The sequence below is a fragment of the Anolis carolinensis genome, chromosome 5 (genome assembly GCF_035594765.1).
Source record: "Anolis carolinensis isolate JA03-04 chromosome 5, rAnoCar3.1.pri, whole genome shotgun sequence".
Classification (NCBI taxonomy): Eukaryota; Metazoa; Chordata; class Lepidosauria; order Squamata; family Dactyloidae; genus Anolis; species Anolis carolinensis.
The window spans coordinates 178740100-178752504 of NC_085845.1; the positions used below are offsets into that span (position 1 = coordinate 178740100).

Genomic DNA, 12405 nt, shown 5'->3' on the forward strand with positions numbered 1-12405 from the left:
CCACAGACTTCCCAGGCCCTTAGAAGTCCAGTCCTTATAGTAGCAGAGGCAGCAGTGGGATTTCCCAATAATAATACTCGTATTTGCTTGAGCACTGGAATTTGCTGCCATGGGATGTAGTAGTGATGACAACCAATGCCTGCGTGGTTTCCAAAAGGAGATAAAGTAACTTCATGGCAAAGGGATGCATCATGAAATATAATTGGAAAGCCTCCCTCCTCCCACATTTATGACAGCTTTTCCCACCAGATGTGTTAAACTACAAATTCCACCATCACCAAACTGTGTGAAGTCAGATCCTGCTGCATATTTTTTTTTCTTATCTGTAAATTACATTAAAAGTCAGAATAATTTTGAGAATGAGCAAGGAAATGGTTTAGTGTCTCAAGTCAGTGTTTTCTTCTCTTGTATTTCTTCTCCACCCATACACCTACAAGAGCAGAATCTCAAAAGATTCAGATGTTTCGTGGTTGGAGAAGTATTGTGAGATGAGAACAAATGGATGCCTTCTTTCATAGAAAATCATGGAATCCTAGAGTTGGTCCAATTCTGTGCCACACAGAAAAATACATTCATGAAAAATCCCCTTCCAATCTCTGTCTAAAGATTTCCAAATAAAGAGAGTACCCTGCCCTGATTCCACTGTCAAACAGTTCTTCCTAATGTTTAGTTGGAATCTCATTTTTCTTCTAATTCGAATCCATTGGTTCTAGTTTCTGGAGCAGCAAAAAGCAAGTATCAAAATTGTCATTGAAACTTAATGGCACAGTTGGGCGAGAAAGGATAGTCTGTCCCCCATCAAAGTATTTTGAGGGATATTATTTAAAATATGGCAGTGACTTTGTATTGCTATAAATCAGATATCCTGTCATCCTTAGCTCCTCTATTTCTCCTTTGGTGTCTCTTCTGAATGCAACTGTTTTATTGTCCCAGACAGTAAAAATGTCTGGGAAAGTGCAGGACAAAAAGTCTGCAAAAAGCTGAAGAATGCTGGATTTATCACTGCCCTTTCCCACTTAGTTGCATGGGATCCTCTCTTTTAAAAGTGACGCCCCTGGAAAATTTGTCTTTCCATCAGACATTCCCCTGCAGCATTCTTCATAAAATAGCAATGTGGTTTCATGTTAGCAATTTATGGGCACTTCACCTTCTGTCTGGACAGTTTTTTAAACATTATTGTCAGAGCTGCCCAGACTTCACAAACCCCACACAGTCTATTGGGGCGGCAATGGTTTTAGGGATGTTGACCTACAACATTCACTCAGTCAGCAACTAGGCTGTGCATACCAATGCAGTCCACAAAATGAATTGAATCCCATAATTTCATAATTATATGGGAGCGATTTGTTAGGTGCCCTCTTCAAAACAAGAGTAAAGTAAATAAGTTGTGCAAAATGCTTTAATAATTTGATTTAGTCATGCATCGACAGTGAGTTGTGATATGTTTTAAGACATGGATATAATGTTAATGGGAGCTGAGAATATGACTGATCATTTAACGATATAATACATCAAAGATACATGTGTGTTCAACAAATCCTTATTTGTACCCAACATAATGTGGTACTATCAATATCATTATCAAAAGTGGAAACTTTGATATCAATTATTACATCCCCAGTTTTAAGATGGATGCAGAATTGGAGGAGTGATCATTTTTGTTAGGTCTCACACTCAGTATGATCCTATCAAGCACTGCATTAAACAAATGGTATTTATTTCAAAAGGATTCACATGGCATTTCTTTCCCAGCTATGGAATGAAGCTAGCGCTTGTCTTGCAGCAATGCATACAGGCTTGCCTCCATCACCTGTAACATAAAACGTGACTCTTTCCCTCCACTAATGCTAAAATTAATACGCCTAAGAGAAAGAAATCAAAGTAAATTATTTCATTTGAAAAAATATTGCAGTGATTTCTGATGAAATAAATTCAATTTTCATGAGTAATTTCTATATAATTAAATAGAAATGTGTCAACATTGGTTCAGAGTATAAAATTCAGTGGCTAGAATAATCCAAGAGTGCCTAACTTCAAGTGTCCTCAGGATATAATATTCAAATAAATTACTCTTGTGTAAATAATTTTTCACTAATCTCACTCTAGGAACACTGAGTGAACAGTAGTAATCACCTTATATAAAAGCTCCCAAAAAGTAGTTGAAGAGAAAATAGACCTTTTGCCATTCATAATAACCTGCAATGTGGCCAAAGCTTTGATGATCAACCCTGTCAGCTCTTGTGCAGAAATACTCATCAACCTCTGATTCATTATATGACACCAGAAAGGCCCACAAACTCAGTCTTTCACTTCCGTTCCATTTTGAGCATTCATCTTCACTCGTAGTCCCAACTTTTGGATGGCTTGGTCTTTCTTGCTATGTGAAATATTGGCAGAAAGGCACCACCCCATTCTTTTGTGATGAGTAATCTGTTCAGATAACTGATAGAAAGAAAAAAGAACATGGTAAAAGTCTGTTATGAATACCATATGGCCCAGGTAGAGTGCGGGGGAATATTGAGTGGGCAACTTTTAATAGCAATTTTTATAAACTCATGACTATAACTTGATTGTCATTGGAAGAATAAATGTGCTAAGTCATATTCCTTACTATTCCTTATTATTTATACTTCCTATTTCTATTACAATTTTCAGCCAGCAAACCCAAGAGCATCTATTTTGGAGGAAACTGGGCAATTTGTCAGCATCACTCATGCGTACAATATATTCAGATACAAACTAAAATAGTCTCACGGAACTCTCTGAAATGTAGGCCCTCACATATTCATGGTGGTAATATAAGAAGCATGCATGGATTTGAGGCAACACTAAGGGGGTATATATGTTTTAAAACTGTATAGAAAACTGTACCTCCAAGAAGTCAAATCATCCGGTGTTCACAGTCTTCTAATCTTAAAAGAGGGAGAAATTAGATACACAAGAATTAACCAGATGGACTCTTAAATATTTAATTTCTAAAGAGAAATTCTATACATTAATTCCCATAGTCTCTATGCAAAATCTCTCAACCTAGCAACAAAGCTTTGAGCCACTGTGCTACCTTCACCTGCAAAGAAAGCCATAACAGTACATCCAGCTACCTGCATTCGACAGGGTTAGGGGTGCAAAACCCCTGTGAAAGTGGAGAAACCACAAATAAAAACATTACCTACTTCTACTTTGTTAATTGGGGTTGATCTATACACTGCCTAGACCACTTTAGACCACGGCTTCTTAAACTATCGTTCCCGACCTGATGAGGTCCTGAAAAAATTGGCAACAGTAAAGCTTTTCTGAATGTCATCTAGTGGATCTGGTATGCAGTATTTACAGTGAACTCTGCAGAAGACAGCCATACTTCATAAAAACGAAAATCAGATTGTTTCGCAAGTCTTACAAATGCTGATTATGTAACATAATTTTAGTTCCTGGGTTATAAATGTCACCCCCTAATCGGTTCTATTATGAAAACATGGAAAAGTTTATTTATCTGCAACATACTTTACTATAGTTTTTCAATGAATATTTCAGCAACTCTCGACCATTGCAACATAGTTTGTGGCAGCCACAAACGCAAAGTTTCTGGAGTTTAGCTACTACAGTACTTTTAAAGTAAATCCCACACAATTAAACAGGAAATAACACCTCCAAACCAGGAACAGAGAGGATTTTTTTTCAAATTTTGTTACATAGTGATCAGGAGATGTTTAGTTTTGATATCTGTTTTATATACCTATATACCTGGGCTCCCATACAAATTTCTCAGGCAGAAAGTGATCAAAAGTGGAAAAATTTAAGAAGCCCTGCTATGGACCATACTTAAATTCAAAATGTAACTGATTAAGCTAACCTGATCTGTGCCTAGGTGTGAAGCCACTAAAAGGAGCAAATGGAGGAATATTCAACTTTCCACCATCACCTGAAATAATCGTTCTGAATGCTGGCTTGTTTCAGAGCTAATAAATATTCCCACACCTTCCCATTTAGATGTATCAGGTAACCATTCATTCATTCTTATTGAGACAGGACAGGAAATGAAAGGCTGTATACATGGGTAAAATGCTTGCACATATTAAGTTGGGATGCAATCATACAAACTGGGCCTTTGGCATAAAACTAGGTCATCTTTCAAATTAGTGTAGAGCGCAGATGAGCATATAAATAACAACGTATATTGTGATTATTGAGCAGCAAATAAGGATTTCTGAGCAGCGGGGCTGTCCTTAACACACTTTGAAGAAAACAAAGTAATAACTATTACCATCTAAAGAATTTCCTTTCCACCCAATAAAACTGTTCCACCCAGATTCTAAATGAATGTCATTGTTGCCTGCAGAAAAAGCCCACAGAGGGGCAAACAGAAGGCAGGGTGAGTTTGCTTCCTCATTTATCTGTGTACCTCCTTCAATTGCAGGGGGAAACGGTTCTTTCACCACTAAATGTAGCTTGTCCACATTAGAGAAATACGACCTTCCTTCTCAGATTATAAAAATTCCTATCCACATGATTTGGACAGTCTGAATTGTTGACATAACCTTCTGCTTTTCAAGGCTGGCATGACAGAGGGGTGATCTCCAATGAATAAAAGTAAAAAGAGGGGTAGTCCTCCCTCAAGCTATACTAACATCTTTTGATGTATGACTAAAGGCTGATGCTTGGGATTATGGTATTACGTTCACTTGCACATTGCATTGTCATGCCATGCCTTGTTAAAGAAAGAAACATTAATCCAAAGAAAATGTAGTTTCTTCTCTAACGTGGTTGGTTTGCGAAGGCTAGATTAGAATAAACATGAAATAAAGCAAGGCCTGAAATCAGACAGCTATTATTTTAGCATGCATATAATTAATAAAAGTACAATACTATAAAGGCCACAGTACGTATGTATACACACACACACACAAACACACATATGCAGGTGAAACATTACAAAACCATGTGCTGCTCTGTGTCAGAGCTTTCCAGATTGTGTGTCATGACACGTTAGTGTGTTGACTGCAGTGTGTCACGTGAATGTAATAATGACAAACATCTTAGAAATTTATATTACAAGTCATATATTTTGAAAAATATAAATGAATAGTTTTCATGAGATATGTCATTATTACAAATTATGTATGTGTCCATATCTCTAACATGAAGTTGGTTTAACCTCTGGTTTGCTAGTAAAACTGAATTGTAGTGTTGCAAAATGATGCAGGTCTAAACAAAGTGTGTCATCAACATGAAATATTTGGAAAGCTCTGTACTACATGGTACAGAACTATGAAAATTCTTGGTAGTGAATGAGCAAACTAATAAAAATGACCTTTTTCAGTACACAATTACAAGTCTATGATTCCACTTTACATCCTATAGGATTCTAAGGTTTGTAGTTTGGTGAACCACTAGAGCTTTCCAGTGGAGAATTTCAAATACAGTTGACCCTCCACGTCTGCAAGTTTAGCTTGTATGGATTTGATTATTTGTTGATTTAATGAATGTTATCTAAAGAAATCTCCAGTTCTAGTGGAAGTTGATGTTAGTGTTGCCCTGGAGGATCTAGAGATTCCTACAGAAGAGGGCTACTGAACCTCTTCCAAAACTCCAAATCAACACTCTGTATGATGTTGTCATGGCAGTTGCAGTGAAATCATAAAGCTATAATCGACTAGTAGGAAAGGGCTAAAAAATCCAAGTAACAAGCATGGCTGCTGTTACAATTTCAAACAATGAAGAGATGCCCTGAGTCCAAAGAAATGGGAGATATTTTGTCAGTGATGCCACTAAAACACACTCTTTACCTTTAGGTGCTGTTCTGGTTTGGCTGGAAATCTTGGTAGCCACATCAGTTGGTAGACCAACATAAACACCCCCGTAGTTCCTTAATGGAGAAGTAAAAAACATCATGGAAATCACCTTGGTGGGAAAGCATATTAACAATACTAAGCCATGGCCTTTTAAGTATTCAAACAACTTCACATGCATAAATTACCTTTAATTCCTATAATGCTTACAATAGACAATGCAATACACCATCTGATGGCTGCGTTTCTGTTTGACAAGTCTTCTGATGACCACATCAAACAGTTGATTATCTCCTTGCAAAAACAGACAGGACAAAAACTGCATGCATACTACATGCCCCATTCATTGTACATATTATGTTGAATTGCTGAATTGTTGAAAATATGTAGTTACAGAGAGGATAGAGAGACTAATACAATGGGTGATTCTTGGCAAGTCACAAACTTTCAGCCCCAGAAACTTCGGCACTAGATTGCCCTTGGGGTTCCTTTAATGTCACCAAACTTTGGAAACAATTTGAATGCACACAACAACCACAACAACAACAACAACAACAACAACAACAACATAAGTAGCAGCAGCAGCAGACATAGCTGGCTCACTTGAGTACTGTTGTGACTGCGCCTTCGGGGATTATGGTTGATGGGGATGGAATTCGAAGAGGAAGAAAAAACCCTCGTGATGAGGGTTCACTGGAGGAGTTGCGCAGGAAGCGACTTAGAGAGCTATATGGGGGATCTTCTGAGGAAGATTCAGATGGGGAGATGGATGCTGAGGAACAGGTGGTGGCTGGGGAAGCGGGCACTGAATGGGCACAGCCACCGGAGATGTCTGGGGATTTGGGGTCTATGGATACTTCTGAACCTGGGGTTTCTGCAGGAGCTGATCCCAATTGGGATGCTTGGAGAAGGGAGGATGGTTCTTTAAGTGTTCATGGGGCTAAGTGTGGGCAGGATGATTGGGACTCCGACGAATTGCTAGGTACTCCAGATCCACGAGCTCTAGCTGTGTGGAGCTCAGACTCTGAGTAGATTTGGGACACCTGGTGTTTGGGTGTGAGTGTTTGGTCACCCAGGAGGAAGGGGAATAAAATGGGAATGTTTGGCCACTGCACTTTGCGTGTGGCAAGGTGTTGCTGAGGCGCCATTGGGATCTCTGTGTTTCCATGAAGACTGGACTTGGACTATGATTTGAATCTGCTGTTATCACCTAGCTTGGCTCTCGCTGTGTCTTATCGTGGACCTGTTTTGGATGACTGCACCCTCTTCAGACCTTGGATCAGGATTTGACCTTGCTACTGCCTTCGCCCTGTCATTGATGTCTACTATCGGCTTTTGACTCCTGGCTTGCTCTTTGGACACCGCTTTTATCTCCTGACCTGACCTTGGAATCCCGGACGACGTCTTTTCACCATCCTTTTGGAGCCTTCGGCTTTATCCACATTGTGGAAGCAGTCTACTGCATTCTTAGTTTGTTTGTTTGTTTCCTGACCAATTTGTTGTTTTCTTTTGGGAACTGTTCCTTTGAAAACTACAGAGCCGGCTGGCAGGGCTTGGACTCAGAAAGTGCAGTTTGCACTAAGTTTGTTTAGCTTTGTTTTTACCTGCTTGTGTTGCTGAATTATATTTTTGTTTGAACTGCTCTTGAAGCACTGATAGTGAAGTGTTTCAAGGTTTTTTTTTCTGTGTTAACATTACCATTTGGCTTATCTGCTGAATAAACTCTATTTTTGTTCGCTAATTGGCGTCTGACTCTTGACAAGTACTATGCTCCCCACATGGTGAAATGTATTGTATTTCCATTTCTAGAATAGCAATTCTAATTTTACATCTCTATATAAGAGTTACAATTTTATGCATATGTATGCACATAAAATACACAATTTTATGCACATTTGTGTTCTTTTGTTGTTTTGTCCTCTTCTAAATTGATATGTAACTGGACATTCTAATGTTGACTACAGGGCTTTGTTTTCCAGGTTCAAGAACGAGGAGAGGGGTTTGGTAGCTAAAAATCAATTTTTGCTGAACTTCAGTCCACACAACAAAACACACCTTTTTTTGTCATCTTCAGAAACTGATCCTTCTGTTCTGCAAAAAGAGAAATCACAAAAAGATGATTGGTAGCTAGATTTTAAAACCTCCTGCCTTTTGCAGCAAAACCTCATCAATACCACAATCTTCTACCTCACTGAATCCAGTAGACATGAGATTGGAGAACAGTTACAAAATCCAACTACAGTAGAGTCTCACTTATCCAACACTCGCTTATCCAATGTGTTATGGATTATCCAACGCATTTTTGTAGTCAATGTTTTCAATACATTGTGATATTTTGGTGCTAAATTTGTAAATACAGCAATTACTACATAGCATTACTGTGTATTGAACTACTTTTTCTGTCAAATTTGTTGTATAACATGATGTTTTCATGCTTAATTTGTAAAGTCATAACCTAATTTGATGTTTAATAGGCCTTTGCTTAATGTCTCCTTATTATCCAACATATTCGCTTATCCAACATTTTGCTGGCCCGTTTATGTTGAATAAGTGAGACTCTACTGTATCTCTCTGTTGTGACTGCGCCTTCGGGGATTATGGTTGATGGGGATGGAATTCGAAGAGGAAGAAAAAACCCTCGTGATGAGGGTTCACTGGAGGAGTTGCGCAGGAAGCGACTTAGAGAGCTATATGGGGGATCTTCTGAGGAAGATTCAGATGGGGAGATGGATGCTGAGGAACAGGTGGTGGCTGGGGAAGCGGGCACTGAATGGGCACAGCCACCGGAGATGTCTGGGGATTTGGGGTCTATGGATACTTCTGAACCTGGGGTTTCTGCAGGAGCTGATCCCAATTGGGATGCTTGGAGAAGGGAGGATGGTTCTTTAAGTGTTCATGGGGCTAAGTGTGGGCAGGATGATTGGGACTCCGACGAATTGCTAGGTACTCCAGATCCACGAACTCTAGCTGTGTGGAGCTCAGACTCTGAGTAGATTTGGGACACCTGGTGTTTGGGTGTGAGTGTTTGGTCACCCAGGAGGAAGGGGAATAAAATGGGAATGTTTGGCCACTGCATTTTGCGTGTGGCAAGGTGTTGCTGAGGCGCCATTGGGATCTCTGTGTTTCCATGAAGACTGGACTTGGACTATGATTTGAATCTGCTGTTATCACCTAGCTTGGCTCTTGCTGTATCTTATCGTGGACCTGTTTTGGATGACTGCACCCTCTTCAGACCTTGGATCGGAATTTGACCTTGCTACTGCCTTCGCCCTGTCATTGATGACTACTATCAGCTTTTGACTCCTGGCTTGCTCTTTGGACACCGCTGTTATCTCCTGACATGACCTTGGAATCCCGGACGACGTCTTTTCACCATCCTTTTGGAGCCTTCGGCTTTATCCACATTGTGGAAGCAGTCTACTGCATTCTTAGTTTGTTTGTTTGTTTCCTGACCAATTTGTTGTTTTCTTTTGGGAACTGTTCCTTTGAAAACGACAGAGCCGGCTAGCAGGGCTTGGACTCAGAAAGTGCAGTTTGCACTAAGTTTGTTTAGCTTTGTTTTTACCTGCTTGTGTTGCTGAATTATATTTTTGTTTGAACTGCTCTTGAAGCACTGATAGTGAAGTGTTTCAAGGTTTTTTCTGTGTTAACATTACTTTTTGGCTTATCTGCTGAATAAACTCTATTTTTGTTCGCTAATTGGCGTCTGACTCTTGACACTCTCAGTGTCACTGCCCCCCCATCTATAATATGGATACGATAATAATAATCAATATAGTAAAAATAATTATAAGCTGTTAGATAGAAAATGCATTGGCAGTGATTCTACTGTGTAAAATACAATTCTAATGGACATGTGATCACACACCTGAGAATGATTAAGTGAGTTGTGATATATTACCTAAGGCTGTATAAAAATCTTAATTTAAAATGTATTTTAGATTTGTTTAAATTTCTGTCATGTTTTAATGTTAGATGTTCAGTGATTGATCAGTTATGTTATTACTTAATTTTGTTTATTTGTGATAATTTTAATTTTGTTATAGTTGTGAATTTTCTTTTGGGATCTGGGGGGTTGTTTATTTTTCTTTGTTAGTGTATTCTGGCATTGAATGTTTGCTATTTTTTGTTGAAAACTGCCCTGAGTCCCTTTGGGGCTGTGGCGCAGGCTGGAGAGCAAGCCAGCTGCAACCAGCTGCAATGAATCACTCTGACCAGGAGGTCATGAGTTCGAGGCCCGCTCGGAGCCTATGTTTGTCTTGTCTTTGTTCTATGTTAAAAGGCATTGAATGTTTGCCTATATGTGTAATGTGATCCGCCCTGAGTCCCCTTCGGGGTGAGAGGGCGGAGTATAAATGCTGTAAATAAATAGGGTGGTATATAAGCAAAGTTCTATTATTTATAAGGGACATGTTGCAAAGGCCGAATCATGACCATATGACATTCATGACAAAGGGTTGCATCATACATTTGTCCCTGGTTGATGCTGGACCAGCAGGTGGGTATAAAGCAGTGGTTCCCAAACTTTTTTTGCCCAGGGACCACTTGACCAGGGACCAATCTCCAACATTAATACCAAAAAGTTTACAAATCAGTTTTTGGCCAACTTTAAATTCTGTTTGGTTATTTGAGGTGCCGATTCGGAAAATTGCATTGGATAGACCATGTCAGCTCTAGTTTCTGATACAGAACATATGCCATCCAGTAGTTGCCATCTGCTCACCCACAGAAAACCATATTTAATAATCTAGAGGTGATGTGTTCTATCTATGGTCAGCTTTGTGGAAAAGAGCAGAAATAAAATAAAATAAATAAAATAAAATAAAGAGGAAGGAAGTTCACGGACCAGATTTTCGGGCCAGGTTTAAGTCTGACAAAATTCAGAGCCGTTAATGGGTCTGCAACTTTAATTTATAACTGCAATACATAATGCCAGCCTATGTTGTTAGCTCTCACATGGGAAAATATAATAGCCATTTTTGTACTCTTTGACTAGAGCTGACTGATTTTATGCTTTGTGCCGTTTTGTTACCATTATAGTTTTTGTTTCATTATTTTGCAGTTCATTTACTGTATGTGTTTCACGAGAAGCTGTTTTGGCATGCTTTTTGTCTTGAACTCAAAGGAAATAATAACAAGTGAGAAAGATGTGGTTATAACAATCCCTATTGGTAACCTGTTAAATTCTGAGTAAGCATGCAAAGGAAAGCTCTTCAATGTGTAAGTACCAGTAAATGCAAAATGTCTTTGTCCACAATATTGTACAATAGGTAAGTAAAAGCCAGTGTGAAATATGGGTAAGCAAGTAATGGCAAAATCTGCACAGTAGGTGGTGCTAGATTTTTATTACGTACTTTCTTGACAAAAGGGTATTCAAAGCACCCAACAGCCAAAATTGAGTATTTGTACACAAGCCAGTAGGAAAAACAAGCACATGCTTAAATCTCTGCATTTGAAAATAAAGGTTAACAAGATACATCATCTTGTTTTATCTTATCCATTCACTTTTGAAATAAATAAGATCTCCTTCCCAGAAAATGTTAAAAGCAAAGTTCAGTTTATGACTTGATTCTTAACTGAAATAGATCCACTGAATCAATTGTTGACAACTAAATAAACACATAGATACAGCTCTTTGATTTAATGGTTTACTCTGTTTGGATTTCAACCAAATGTATGTAGGTTTTATATCTCTTACCAATCGGAATGTTAGAAATACAGGAAGTTTCATATTCAAAATGTATATGAATCAATCACTCCTAGTGACTTAATCCTATAAAATAGCAATGGTTTCATCTACACTGTAGAAATAATGCAGTTTGTAGCTGCTGAGGTATCAGCTCTCTGATAGCTCTGCTGAGGTAAAGACCTTGTACAACTATAGCTCCCATGATTCCATAGCATTGCGCCATGACAGTTAAAGTGGTGTCAAACTGCATTAATTCTGCAGTGTAGATGCACTGCTGTCTTCCTCCAGTAGATGTACTGCCACAACACATACCAACACAAGCACACACATCTGGCTTGAAAGCTGGCTTGTGGGGGGATTATCGCTGTTGCACAAGACATTAATAACAGATCCAGGATTGTTGCGTGTTTTCTGGCCTGTATGGCCATGTTTCAGAAGCATTCTGACGCTTCGCCCACATCTATAGCAGGCATCCTCAGAGGTTGTGAGGCATATTGGAAAAAACTAAGCAAGGAAGATTTATATATCTGTGGAAGGTCCAGGGCGGGAGAAGGAGGCCAGTGTGAATGTTTTAATTAATCACCTTGATTAGCATTAATGGCCTTGCCAGCTTCATGTCCTGGCTTCTTCCTGTCTGGGGGAATCTTTTGTTCAGAGGTGTTGGCTGCCCCTGATTGATTCATGCCTGGAATTCCTCTGTTTTCATAGTGTTGTTCCTTATTTACTGTTCTGATTTTAGAGTTTTTTTAAATATTGGTAGCCAGATTATGTTCATTCTCATGGTTTCCTCCTTTCTGTTAAAATCGTCCATGTGCTTGTGGATTTCAATGGCTTCTCTGTGTAGTCTGACATCGCACTAGTTGTTACGGGTGGTCCAGTATTTCTGTGTTCTCAAATAATATGCTGTGTCCAGGTTGGTTCATCAATTGT

At 39.0% G+C, this 12405-nt stretch overlaps 1 protein-coding gene across 1 annotated transcript in view; it reads right to left on the minus strand.

Annotated features, from left to right (window-relative positions):
• Window positions 1–1381: 1381 nt before the first annotated feature.
• Window positions 1382–12405, minus strand: part of c5h12orf75 (chromosome 5 C12orf75 homolog) — a 50153-nt gene continuing 39129 nt past the window's right edge. Inside the window, exons 4-7 of the mRNA XM_016994159.2 lie at window positions 7842–7877; window positions 5784–5863; window positions 2872–2907; window positions 1382–2442 (exon numbers count right to left, since the gene is read on the minus strand). Of these exons, the coding sequence (XP_016849648.1) occupies window positions 2882–2907; window positions 5784–5863; window positions 7842–7877 (142 nt within the window). The 3' untranslated portion in view covers window positions 1382–2442; window positions 2872–2881. The remainder of the gene's footprint in view (window positions 2443–2871; window positions 2908–5783; window positions 5864–7841; window positions 7878–12405) is intronic.